Here is a 13,791-nt window from a genome sequence, read left to right as displayed (position 1 = left end):
GTGCGCTGCCGCCGCCGCCGACACCACTGTCGCCATGAACAGTGTGGGGGAGGCATGCACGGACATGAAGCGCGAATACGACCAGTGCTTCAATCGCTGGTTCGCCGAGAAGTTTCTCAAGGGGGACAGCTCCGGGGACCCGTGCACCGACCTCTTCAAGCGCTACCAGCAGTGTGTTCAGGTGAGCCCTTCCGCCTCTGTTTCCAGGCCCCGCATTCTCCGCGCTGTGTCCCACTACACTCGTCGTGTTTTATGGGGGTTGGGACTGGACTGGAAGGGTGGAGAAAAGCCGCAGTGAGGTCAGTGGCAGGAGCTCGCTCCCCTATCATCACCACCGAGGCCGTTTGGGTGTCTCCCCGAATGACAAATATTGGTGCAGTGCTTTTGTTTTTAAGACACACAGTCACATCTTTTGGTTCATTTGGTGTTCATCCTAAACTCGCAAGGTGGGTATAGTTACTCATATTTTATACATAAAAAACTAACACCCAGAAATAGGAAGTGATTGATCCGAGTTCACTAGCACCAGGTTGCCTTGATTCTTTCGCAGGTGGTGCTCTTTTCCACTATTACAGCTGAGGTCTGGGCGGGGTTATACTTCAGACTGGAGGATCACATTATTTTGATGTTATAAACCCTTCGTTAGCCTGTTTATCTCTCTTGACCAGTCCCCGCAACTGCAACTAGGAAATGTTTATTCTGGCCCAATGGATGTGGAACTGCTTTGAATTGTTAGAACAGCACTGGGCAAAGCACTTCCAATAAGTTAACCCAACACATCCTCACAGCAGTTCCCCAAGGTAGTTGCTGTCTTCATCCCATTTAGTTGGTCACATAGCCAGTAAGTCTTTCACCAACACAAAGTGATGATTATTTTTCAAATTTAACTTAATTTTAATGGTTCCCTCACAACTCCTTTTCCAGTCTCCCTCAGGTCTTACACTTGATTTATTCATTATGGTACTTTTGGTTTTTCTTTATTTTTGAGGCAGAGTCTCACTGTCTCCCAGGCTGGAGTGCAATGGCACAATCTCAGCTCACTGGCAACCTCCGCCTCCCAGGTTCAAGCTATTCTCATGCCTCAGCCACCGGAGTAGCTGGAATTACAGGCATGCACCCCCATGCCCAGCTAATTTTTGTATTTTTAGTATAAACAGGGTTTCGCCATGTTGGCCAGGTTGGTCTCTAACTTCTGGCCTCAAGTGATCCACCTGCCTTGGTCTCCCAAAATGCTGCGATTATAGACCTGAGCCACCACACCCTACTGGTACTTGTTTTTTAAAAAGTATGTGGTTTGAATCATGGTTATAAGTCTTTATAATCAGCTTGATTTTACTTTTGTGCTGTCATATTTTATTTACAAAGCTTGCAACTTGAGCTTCATATAGATCCTTATAATGTGTTTTCTCCTCCTACCAGAAAGCAATAAAGGAGAAAGAGATTCCTATTGAAGGATTGGAATTCATGGGCCATGGCAAAGAAAAGTCTGAAAATTCTTCTTGACCTTGACAGTCACCTTGAAGGATTTCTCAATCCAGAAATTGAGGACTCTGGATTTTTGTCAACTAAATCTGTGAACCTAGCCATCAGATTTGATGAGGAACTTAGGAGAGAGGAGTTTTATTTCCCCCTTCGATGTTTTCCTCTCAGTTGTAAAAGATGAACTCTTTGAGATGATTTCTTACCTGCTGTGGCATCTGGCAGGAACTCAGTGTGCTAAAATTGAACAATTTTTTGAGATTATGGTTGCAATACTTGGTGTGGAATCAGCTTTACATAAATATACCTTGTATGCAAACGATGATAAACTAGTCAGGATGAGCAGAGCTGCCTGACCTCTTGATTTCTGCTGCGAAAGACATATACACTGTACTGGGGTCATCGTTCATGAAAGCAATTGGTTAAGACCTCTTTTTTTCTCTCAGGGAACTAATGCTCTGAAAAAGGATCTGGGCACAACAGTTTCAGTGAGTGCTTTTGAGCACACTTTTATTTTTATATAGTAACTAATGGTTAAGATTACTGGTGGCCTGGATTAGCAAAGAGGAAGACAGCTTTTAACACAGTTCCCTGCCTTCACCAGAGGTGTCAGATTAAGATGTGAAAGCTGCAAGAATGTTGGAATGACCACCATTTCAGAGCTCTCAGTGTGTAGTTCAGGAATTAAGATATTTGGAATAGCTATGGAGGAAGAACCTAAATTGCAAAGATCTGCTATTGCCAGCTTTCAACCCAAGTCAGTGAATTGTCAACCTGCATATCCTTAAAATGCTGCATCTGGTTAAATGGTGGGCGGGTCGGGGGGGGAAGCTAAAGGTGCTGGCTTTATTTGCCTTGTTTACTCATCCTGCCCTGTAATGTCTGTAATCCTGAAGATGGAATAAATTGTAACATTTAGTTTCTATCATTATTTGCCTCTGGAACTCAGTGCATTTTATGGAACTATTACCCTGTTACCCTACAAACCTCACGTATACACCAGGGAGAGTTTTGTAACTTAAAGGTGAAGAAAAAGTGACTTGTCTAAGCTAGGTGGTACAGTATGGCAATCAGAAACCTCACTGATTTTTTTTTTTGAGACAGTCTGGCTCTGTCGCCCAGGCTGGAGTGCAGTGGTGCAATCTCGGCTTACTGCAACCTCCACCTCCTGGGTTCCAATGATTTTCCTGCCTCAGCCTCCCGAGTAGCTGGGATTACAGGCGTGCACCACAATGCCCAGCTAATTTTTGTATTTTTAGTAGAGATGGGGTTTCACCATATTGGCCAGGCTGGTCTTGAACTCTTTTTTTTTTTTTTTTTTTTTTTTTTTTTTTGAGACGGAGTCTTGCTCTGTCGCCCGGGCTGGAGTGCAGTGGCGCGATCTCAGCTCACTGCAAGCTCTGCCTCCCGGGCTTACGCCATTCTCCTGCCTCAGCCTCCCAAGTAGCTGGGACCACAGGCGCCTGCCACCTTGCCCGGCTAGTTTTTTGTATTTTTTAGTAGAGACGGGGTTTCACCGTGTTCGCCAGGATGGTCTCGATCTCCTGACCTCGTGATCCGCCCGTCTCGGCCTCCCAAAGTGCTGGGATTACAGGCTTGAGCCACCGCGCCCGGCCGGTCTTGAACTCTTAACCTCAGGTAATCTGCCAGTCTTGACATCCCAAAGTGCTGGGATTACAGGTGTGAGCCACTGCACCCAGTCAAAACCTCACTATGCTACACAACATGCTACACAAATACAATATGGTACCAAAAAAGGATCAGGAGAGCACTTACATACCTCAGAATGTCACGGAATCCCCACAATTACTTGAGTAATTTGGTTTTATTATATGCCCAAAGAAGTATGAAACTTGAATTACAGGCCGGGTATGGTGGCTCATGACTGTAACACTTTGGAAGGTGAGATGGGCCGATCACTTGAACTCAGGAATTCGAGACTAGCCTGGGCAACATGGCAAAACCCCATCTCTACAAAAAAATTAGCGGGGTATGGTGGTGTGGGCCTGTAGTCCCAGCTACTCAAAAGGCTGAGGTGGGAGCATCACCTGAGCCTGGGAGGTAGAGACTGCAGCGGGCTGTGACTGTGCCACTGCACTCCAGGCTGGTTGACAGAGCAAGACCCTGTCTCAAAAATAAACCAAGAAACTTGATTTATAGAAGGCCCTAATTCTATTGTCTTGTCTCCACTTTACCAGTCGCTACATCATATTTAATGTGACTTGTCCGTAATGTCACTTCAAAACATTCTTCATTTATATTTTATGACTGGCTAGGGTCCATTATCCAAGGATTATAAAAGATGTTTGGAACCTAGCCAGGGGAGGCCAGGCAGCAAGCTGAAGTATAATACATCTGTCCTAAACTCAGACTGGCCACAACCAAAACAGCCCTATAGGGACTCAGAAGTACAGGCTGTTATATCACAAAATGGGAAAGATAATGAGATTCTCTATTCTGTACTGTATATGCCTTACTTTTGCATTACCAGTTTAATGTAATACAACATGAAATACCTCGTTGCCTCTTGAACCTACCACGAAAGTGTTCCTTTGAGCCTTAAGAATAAACCAACTGGCCGGGCGTGGTGGCTCACGCCTGTAATCCCAGCACTTTGGGAGGCTGAAGTGGGCGGATCACCTGAGGTTGGGAGTTTGAGGCTAGCCTGGCCAACATAGAGAAACCCTGTCTCTACTTAAAATACAAAAAATTAGCCAGGTGTGGTGGTACATGCTTGTAATCCCAGCTACTCAGGAGGATGAGACAGGAGAATTGCTTGAACCTGGGAGGTGGAGGTTGTGGTGAGCCAAGATCATGCCATTGCACTCCAGCCTGGGCAACAAGAGCGAAACTCTTGTCTCAAACAAACAAAAAAAGAATAAACCAGCTCTGGCCAGGCACAGTGGCTCAGACCTGTAATCCCAGCAGTTTGGGAGGCTGAGGTGAGCAGATCACCTGAGGTTAGGAGTTCAAGACCAGCCTGGCCAACATGCGAAACCTTGTCTCTACTAAAAACACACAAAAAATTAGCTGGGCGTGGTGGCGCATGCCTGTAGTCCCAGCTATTCGGGAGGCTGAGGCAGGAGAATCGCTTCAACCTGGGAGAAGGTTGCAGTGAACTGAGATCGTGCCACTGCACTGTAGCCTGGGCAATAGAGTGAGACTCCGTCTCAAAAAAATAAAAAAGTTTTTTTTTTTTTTTTTTTTTGGGCTCACTGCAACCTCCGCCTCCTGGGACTACAGGTGCGTGCCACCGCGCCCAGCTAATTTTTGTATTTTCAATAGAGATGGGGTTTTACCATGTTGTCCAGGATGGTCTTGATCTCTTGACCTCATGATCTGCCCGCCTTGGCCTCCCAAAGTGCTAGGATTACAGGTGTGAGTCACCGTACCCGGCTAAAATAAAGGTTTTAAATTTTGATTGCAATTAATTGCCCTCTCAGAGTGGTTTTGTAACTACTACTACTGCCATTTACTATCCATTAAAACAGGATAGTTTTAATTCCAGAAAAAAGTCAATAAGCAGAAATGTGTCACACTCCCTTTATTTCTCTTAAGATTTCTGACCCTACCAGCCCTGAAGGAGATGACCTCAAGGTAAGAACTTGACATGTTTGAGAAAATTATGACTACAGGGAAGATTCTGCAGTAAATGCTAGTGGAGTGAGACAGGAAAAAGATGAGACCCAGATCAAGCACTTCCTCTTGAGAAACACAAGTACCTCTTTCAGGTGTAAAATGCAGCCATTCTGCTAGCCATTCAATGTCTTTGAAATCTCAGGTCTGTCAAGGACCATTGGTTTTTTGAGACAAAGTCTCGCTCTGTTGCCCAGGCTGGATTGCAGTGGCACGATCTTGGCTCACTGCAACCACCACCTCCCGGGTTCAAGACTCCACATCCAGCTATAGGAGCGGGCCACCACACCCAACTAATTTTTGTATTTTTAGTAGAGACAGGGTTTCGTCATGTTGGCCAGGCTGGTCTCGAACTCCTGACCTCAGGTGATCCGCCAGCCTCAGCCCCCCAAAGTGCTGGGATTACAGGCATGAGTCACCGCACCTGGCCAAGGACTAATCTTGATGCTTAATTAGCACCGCTACACTTGGTCCCTTTACCCACATCAGGCACAATAAACCAAGAGGGGCTGTTACAAACACTTATTCAGTGGGCTGAATTGGACCTGTAACACTAAACAGCAGCCTAGACCTTCACTGTGGAAACAGAAATAACTAATGCCAATTTCTTTTCAGCTTGCAAATGCTAATTTCTGCGAAAAAACATAACCAAAAAAAGTAACTCTCAGCTCATGACTAATCTAAGTTTAAGTTATTTATTTAAGCCATCTCCTGCCACAAGCAAAGGGATGGAAGACCAGTATACCAGTCATCATTTGATACAAGAAGATGAGCTTAAGGTCCCGTATACTTTTTCTGGTCCATATGCAGAGTAATGGTCCAAACCAGTGCTGTGGTCCCTGGTGCCCAGGTAGTGGTCCAGATTCTCTTTATTCATCTTCGTAGCCAGTTGGAAGTGGATTCACATGAGGGTTATGGAATAGAGTATGGTTACCATCTCCCCAGGGAAACGGCTGTGGAGTGAAGATGTCAGTTAGATAATTCCAGAAAATAATTCAGAAAGAACACTGTCATGAACTGCTTATAACAGGGCTACAGATCATATACAAAAACAAAATGGAAATTAGTCCTTTATCTACTGGCATAGTTCAACCTTCCCATTATTTAATGAGTTCTTATAACTACCAGGGGAGCCCTTAAAGTTATCCTGGCTACAGGATAGTTTTAATTCCAGAAACAAATATGGATGGCAGAAAATGCAAGCTCAAGTTAGGTACTCATAATCCTCTCCCTAGTAACTAGTATATCCAGTGCTGTGTTTATGAAAGTGTAATCCTCAAATCACCTGTATCAAAATGTTGGCAGTCAGTATTAGGGGAGGGAGATGCTTAATTAAATACAGATTTCTGGCACCATCTCACATTTCAAACAATATCTGGGCTGGGAAACGGCAGTCCACCCTCAATTATCTTGCCTATTACCTTTGAAAAGCATTACTTTAAGGCAACAATCTCCAACCCAGGGTGATTTTGCCCCTCCTGGGGACAATGGGTAGTATCTGGAGACATTGTGATGGGCGAGGGAAGGGGAAGGGGGAGCAGGGTTGAGCAGGTACTACTGCCACCTAGTGGGTACAGGCCAAGGATATGGCCCAACAAGAATTACCCAGCCCCAAATGTCAACAGTGCTGAGGTTGAGAAACCTTTACTGTCTGACTTCTAATTCCACTGTACGAGGGTGGGAGTGCTGCTCAAAGACTCAAAAAATTCAAGAGTCTAGGGTAAGTTTCTACAAGGCCAGTCCTATATGGGCTAGGTGATGTAATAATAATTTTTTTCCCATCACTTCTCAGCCTTTTGGCTAAGTATATTATTATTATTATTATTATTATTATTATTATTTGAGACGGAGTTTCACTCCTGTTGCCCAGGATGTAGTGCAATGGCCGGATCTCGGTTCACTGCAACCTCCGCCTCCTGGGTTTAAGCGATTCTCCCACCTCAGCCTCCCAAGTAGCTGGGATTACAGGCGCCCGCCACCACACTCGGCTATTTTTTGTATTTTTAGTAGAGATAGTGTTTTGCCATGTTGACCAGGCTGCTCTTGAACTCCTGACCTCAAGTGATCCACCTGCCTTAGCCTCCTAAAGTGCTGGGATTACTGGCGTGAGCCGCCGCGCACGGCCAGTATTAAAGAATCAGAATAAGCCCTTGTTAAAGATACAGCAAACAGAGGACACATCATTGTAATGTATCTACATCAACAGCGAACAAAACAGTCGAGAAAATAAGGTAGTGGTGGGAAATACAGAAAGCTGTCAGCCTCTTCATTATGCAACTAGTAGCTGCCAGATGCTCATGTTTTGTTGTTGTTTTGAGACTAGTCTCGCTCTGTCGCCCAGGCTGGAGTGCAGTGGCACGATCTCAGCTCACTGCAAACTCGGCCTCCTAGGTTCAAGGGATTCTCCTGCTTCAGCCTCCCCCATGTAGCTGGGTTCGCTTACGGGAACCACCTTCAGACTTTGCCACTCTAATTGGATTTCCCAAACCTCCAAACTTTACACAACGGACACCTGTTTCAGAACTGTCTCAGAAGGCAGGAGGTAGGATGAATCGGAGAAAAGGGAAACTGAAGGGCACTTATTGTATGACCTTGAAAAAGAAAATTGGGACGTAATCCCAAGTGTCAGCTGTCCTTCCACAAAATGGAAGAAAATACATTTTCTGTCTGTGAGGATAAACAAGCTGTACACGCCTGGCACCCATGCCTTTAGAGAATGAAGAACTTGCACTAAGGCACACATAACGAAAAGAGAACGGACACGAAGAGATGTGCAAGGGCGTACCTTGGTCCTGATGCGGAGATGGGGGTAGGCGATGAACTCGGATCTCTCGTGCTCTCCGTGGTGCGACTTCAGGTACACATTCAGCATGCTGACTGCCACCCCGGGGAGCGCGACGAAAAAGGTGAGGGTCTTCCACATGCGAGCTACGGAGAAGCCACAACCGCTCAGCCCCGGTATGGGGCGGGCCCGGGTCTCACTTTCCCTCCCGCAAGGCCTCGGGCCAAGGTCACAGTCCCGCCCTGCCTCGCCCGAGTGGGGCTGAGGCCCGACCTGTCGACTCCGGCCCCAGTACCTGAGCCCTCTTCGCCATGGGCGCCACTCGACACAGGCCGCCCCAGCTGTGGGCCGGACCGACCCAGCAGCCGAGAAACCCGTGACACACCAACTGCCGCCATTTTCGACCTGGACTACCGCAGCGCCGGAAACGGAAGTCGAAAATTGGCTCTGGGGGCAGGACTACAACCTCCAAAGGAAGTTACTATTGGGCACCGCCCTCCCGCTGGCATTAACCTGAGCACTATCATCCGCGCCGAGAGAGTCCTCGTCAAAATCCTCGGCGTCTCGAGCAAGAGAGAGCATGCGCTCTGCACCTTCCTTCAGGCTTTGCCGTTTCCTTCGTGCGCATGCGTGTGTCCACTGGTCTCCCTACCGTCCCCACCTGGGCGAGGCGGAAGCTCGAGAGAGGTTTGTGCAAGGTTCCCCGGTACCTGGAATCGCTCCCTTCGTTGGAGTCCATGGACGGGCATCTGGAGGTTCTGAGCCCAGAACGCCCTATCTAAAATTCCGTTCCCCTTCCTCGCCATCCTCTGACTGCGTTTTTTCATAGCACATAATATTGCGCCTTCGTCGTTATATTATTATATTATTTTGTCTGTCTCCCCCACTGTAATATACAGTCTGTGACACCAAGAGTTTGGCACTGCAGCATTCTCAGAATAATCTGGGAATAGTGTAATTTGGAATCATACCTGGCACATACCAGATACTTGATATAAATTTGCTGAATGAATGGATGAATGAATGAATAGCAACAGAAAGTATAAAGAGCACTGAAATTGGTGCCAGCAGATCTGAATCCTAATCCTGACTCAACAGTCTCATCTTTTTTTTTTTTTTTTTTTTTTTTGAGACGGAGTTTCACTCTTGTTACTTAGGCTGGAGTGCAGTGGCGCAATCTCGGCTCAATGCAACCTCCGCATCCCGGGTTCAAGCAGTTCTCCTGCCTCAGCCTCCTGAGTAGCTGGGATTACAGGTGTGCACCACCACGCCCAGTTAATTTTTTTTGTATTTTTAGTACAGACAGTGTTTCACCATGTTAGCCAGGCTGGTCTCAGACTCTTGACCTCAGGTAATCCGTCTGCCTCGGCTTCCCAAAATAGTAGGATGACAGGCATGAGCCACCGTGCCCGGCCAACATTCTCATCTTTTGACCTCTGGTCACACTGGCTTTCTCTTCCTTGAAATTGTGGAAACAAAAATTGACATCTGGCCGGGAGTGGTGGTTCACGCCTGTAATCCCAGCACTTTGGGATACGGAGACTGGCGGATCACTTGACGTCACAAATTCAAGACCAGCCTGGCCAACATGGTGAAACCCCAACTCTACTAAAAATACAAAAATTACCTGGGCCTGGTGGCACACACCTGTAATCCCAGCTACCCAGATGGCTGAGGCACAAGAATTGCTTGAACCCAGGAGGGCAAGTTGCAGTGAGCTGAGATCATGCCACTGTACTCCAGCCTGGGCGACCCAAAAAAAAAAAAAAAAAAAATTGCATCTGTTAAATTTTGTCTACAAAATTCTTTCCTCCTTACCCCCTTCTTCCTTTTTCTTCCTTCTACTTGTCTAAAAGCAGCTTTAAAAAGAAAACTTAAAAAAAAAAGTATATAACATAAAATGACAGTAAACTTTTTTTTTTTGAAACGGAGTCTTGCTCTGTTGCCAGGCTGGAGTGCAGTGGCACAATCTCAGCTCACTGCAATCTCCACCTTCCAGGTTCAAGCCATTCGCCTGCCTCAGCCTCCCGAGTAGCTGGGATTACAGGCATGCACCACCACACCTGGCTAATTTTTTTTTGTACTTTAGTAGAGACGGGGTTTCACCATATTGGCCAGGATGGTCTCCATCTCCTGACCTTGTGATCCGCCTGCCTCAGCCTCCCAAAGTACTGGCATTACAGGCGTGAGCCACCGTGCCCGGCCTCTTTTTTTTTTTTTTTTTTTATAGGCCCCTATAAAAATTTTTTTTTTATAGGCCCCTAAAAAAAAAATGTAATGAGGACCAGCGTAGTGGCTCATGGCTGTAATCCCAACACTTTGGGAGGCTGAGGTGGTAGACAGATTGCTTGAGGTTGGGAGTTTGAGACCAGCCTGGGCAACAAAGCTTTTTTCTTTATTAGAAAAAAAAAAAGAGTGTAATGAAAGCTTTGAACCCTTTCCTCTAAAAACACAGCTATGTGTAAACACACAGTATAGCAGACATTGGTGGGAGAAGAGGTGACCATAAAATATATTTGGAAACCCCCTAAGCATCTTTGTGCCTCAGATCAAGAGCTCCTGGGGGCTGCATGCAGTGGCTCATGCCACTTCCAGAGATGTTGTGAGCTTCCAGAGATGTTCTGGAACTGGATCTTCCAGAGATGTTGTGAGCTTAAATGTGTCCATGTAGGTAGAAAGCCTGACACATGGGGGCGGGGTGCACAGTGATAGCTATTACTTATTTCTGTGTTCCTACCCCCACCCCTCAACCTTCTTCCTAGCTAGCTAGTCAGCTTTGGAGGGCAGACCCCCAGTATCATCTATCTCTGTGACCCCATAGAATTTGGTGCTCAGTTATTTTTCCTTATTGGTCCCTGTTGATGCTCATACACTCGTCTACACCTGAGGCTCTGCTCAGGCCAGCCCCACATGGTTCCCCACCTCTGTCTGCACACATGACACTTGGTTCTTACCTCTTCCAGGAAGCCTTTCCTGGTTACATCCTGACCTGGCCTCTGGTTCCCCACCTCTGTCTGCACACATGACACTTGGTTCTTACCTCTTCCAGGAAGCCTTTCCTGGTTACATCCTGACCCTGGCCTCTGGTTCCCCAGTGATGTTCAGCTCACTGTACCTCGTGTGGTAACTATTCAACTTCCTCATTCCACTTCGGGCCCCAGGAGACCCTCCCACCTTTTTTTCTTTCACCCAGGCTGGAGTATAGTGAAACAATCTCGACTCACTGCAACCTCCGCCTCCTGGGTTCAAGCAATTCTCCTGCCTCAGCCTCCGGAGTAGCTGGGATTACAGGCATCCACCACCACGCCTGGCTAATTTTTGTATTTTTAGTAGAGACAGGGTTTCACCATGTTGGCCAGGCTGGTCTCGAACTCCTGACCTCAGGTGATCCGCCCACCTCAGCCTCCCAAAGTGCTGAGATTACATGCATGAGCCACCGCACCCAGCCAGGAGACCCCTTTTTTTCCAGATTCCTCTAAATTCTCTCACAGCCTGGCACAGGCCAGGCATAACAAAATGGTTAAGAACTCAGGTTCTCAGACAAAGCTGGATTTAAGTCCACCTCTGGCTGGCTAAGGTGGCTCACACCTATAATCCCAGCACTTTGGGAGGCTGAGATAGGAGGATCACTTGAGCCCTGGAATTCAAGACCAATCTAGGCAACATGGCAAACCTCTATCTCTACAAAAAATACAGAAATTAGCTGGGCACGGTGGTGCCCGCCCGTAATCTCAGCTACTTGCGAGGCTGAGGTGGAGGAATGCTTGAGTGCAGGAAGTAGAGGTTGCAGTGAGCCGAGATCACACCACCGCACTCCAGCCTGGGAAACAGAGTGAGACCCTATCTTTTTTTTTTCTTTTTTGAGATGGAGTCTTACTCTGTCGCCCAGGCTGGAGTGCAGTGGCACGATCTCAGCTCACTGCAACCTCCACTTCCCTGGTTCATGCGATTCTCCTGCCTCAGCCTCCCAAGTGTCTGGGATTACAGGCACCCACCAACTTGCCTGGCTAATTTTTGTATTTTTAGTAGAGATGGGGTTTCACCATCTTGGCCAGGCTGGTCTTGAACTCCTGACCTCAAGATCCACCCGCCTCGGCCTCCCAAAGTGCTGGGATTACAGGTGTGAGCCACCACACCCAGCTGAGACCCTATCTTAAAATATAAAAATAAATCCAGGTTCTGCTGTTATTGCTGGACAAGTCATTTTATGCTTCAGTTTCTTCATCTGCAGAATGAGGAAAATAATAGTACCTACTATTAGGGTTTTTGGGAGAACTGAACGTGATGATGTGTGTAAAGCACTTAGCACCTTCCTCAGCCTACAGCAGTGATTTGCGTTATATTGTTATTAATCATCCACTATTCCATTAAGTTTAAAACAAAGCAGATATATTGTATGTGAAAAGGTGGTATAGTGGAATGTATTGATATCGGTCCCTCTTACTTTATATCTCACTAAAACTGTTAAAAACAAGAAAGCAGACTACAAAATATTAAATGTATACTTCCATTTTTGTAAAATACACAGGACAGTTCTGTAAGGGCTGCACTCAAATGTTGACAGAAGTTATGTCTGGGCTTTAAATTTTCTACCATGAACATATAGTACTTGTATTATAAGAACAAAAACTTTCATCAAAAAGCAGATTATAAAGTTGCTATAGGCTAGGCGTGGTGGCTCATGCCTGTAATTGGAATATTTTGGGAGGCTGAGGCAGGAGGATTGCTTGATTCTAGGACTTTAAGACCAGCCTGGGCAAGAGATCCCATCTCTATTTAAAAAAAAAAAAAAAAAAAAAAAAAAAAAAGCTTTTTCTTGCATTGCTGTAAAGAAATTTTAAAAAGGTGTGGTGACTCACACCTGGAATCCCAGCACTTCGGGAGGCCGAGGTGGGTGGATCACCTGAGGTCAGGAGCTGGAGACCAGCCTGACCAATATGATGAATCCCCATCTCTACTAAAAATACAAAAATTGGCTGGGCGCAGTGGCTCACATCTGTAATCCCAGCACTTTGGGAGGCCGAGGCGGGCGGATCACGAGCTCAGGAGATGAGACCATCCTGGATAACATGGTGAAACCCCGTCTCTACTAAAAATAGAAAAAAATTAGCCGGGCATGGTGGCGGGCGCCTGTAGTCCCAGCTACTCCGGAGGCTGAGGCAGGAGAATGGCGTGAACCCGGGAGGCAGAGCTTGCAGTGAGCCGAGATCGTGCCACGGCACTGCAGCCTGGGCGACAGAGCGAGACTCCATCTAAAAAAAAAAAAAAAATTAGCCTGCCGTGGTGGCATTCGCCTGTAGTCCCAGCTACTCGGTAGGCTGAGGCAGGAGAGTCGCTTGAGCCCGGGAGGCGGAGGTTGCAATGAGCCGAGATTGCGCCATTGCACTCCAGCCTGGGCAACAAGAGCGAAACTCCATCTCAAAAATAATAATAATAATAAAATAAGTTTTAATCAAGTCGCTAGCAGCACTTCCGTTGCTGGTATTAGTTCCATTAGATTGTAAGCCACATGAAGGCAGGGACCCCTTCTGCCTGGAGCAGAAAAGGCACTCAGTGAACATTTACAGCAAAGTCACCGGGTGGGGCGACTCTGACACCCGCGTCTGCAGTACCGCTCTCTCCCAGTGGGTGGCAGGCTCCGCATGTGCGGGCGCCGCCCACGAGCCTGGCCAGAGGAGTCACGCCCGCGACCTTCTACGTGGCTGTCTGGTCTCAGGATCCTTGAAGGAGCAGGAGAGGTGGAGCTTGTGCGAGGGCTGGAGGGGCCCGTCCTGGGCCTCAAGGACTCCTTTTTTTTTTTTTTTTTTTTTTTTTTTTTTTTTAAATGTAATTTTTTTAGAGACAGGGTCTTGCTTTGTCGCCCAGGCTGGAGTTCAGTGGCGCCAGGTTAGTGC

At 46.9% G+C, this 13,791-nt stretch overlaps 3 protein-coding genes across 54 annotated transcripts in view; 1 reads left to right on the top strand and 2 right to left on the bottom strand.

Moving 5' to 3' along the window:
- Positions 1-2,410, top strand: part of TRIAP1 (TP53 regulated inhibitor of apoptosis 1) — a 252,413-nt gene extending 250,003 nt beyond the window's left edge. For both annotated transcript variants that reach the window (XM_050748219.1, XM_050748218.1), the window contains exons 2-3: positions 26-181; positions 1,420-2,410. In XM_050748219.1, the coding sequence (XP_050604176.1) occupies positions 35-181; positions 1,420-1,503 (231 nt within the window). In that variant the 5' untranslated portion in view covers positions 26-34 and the 3' untranslated portion in view covers positions 1,504-2,410. The remainder of the gene's footprint in view (positions 1-25; positions 182-1,419) is intronic.
- The window catches only part of DYNLL1 (dynein light chain LC8-type 1), a 151,178-nt gene that overhangs the window by 57,441 nt on the left and 79,946 nt on the right, over positions 1-13,791 (bottom strand). The window lies entirely within an intron of this gene.
- BICDL1 (BICD family like cargo adaptor 1) overlaps positions 5,797-13,791 on the bottom strand; it is a 718,679-nt gene continuing 710,684 nt past the window's right edge. For 36 of the 49 annotated variants that reach the window (XM_050747916.1, XM_050747935.1, XM_050747944.1 and 33 more), the window contains 3 exons: positions 8,193-8,304; positions 7,901-8,043; positions 5,797-6,068 (listed from right to left, as the gene is read on the bottom strand). In XM_050747916.1, coding sequence (XP_050603873.1) covers positions 5,985-6,068; positions 7,901-8,043; positions 8,193-8,304 — 339 coding nt within the window. In that variant the 3' untranslated portion in view covers positions 5,797-5,984. Of the gene's footprint in view, positions 6,069-7,900; positions 8,044-8,192; positions 8,321-10,420; positions 10,425-13,791 lie in introns of those variants that run through there. The other 13 variants (XM_050747927.1, XM_050747929.1, XM_050747922.1 and 10 more) reach the window with 3 other exon arrangements.

The sequence above is a fragment of the Macaca thibetana genome, chromosome 11, assembly GCF_024542745.1.
Source record: "Macaca thibetana thibetana isolate TM-01 chromosome 11, ASM2454274v1, whole genome shotgun sequence".
In the NCBI taxonomy this organism is placed as follows: domain Eukaryota; kingdom Metazoa; phylum Chordata; class Mammalia; order Primates; family Cercopithecidae; genus Macaca; species Macaca thibetana.
This window is presented reverse-complemented; position numbering and strand designations above follow the sequence as displayed.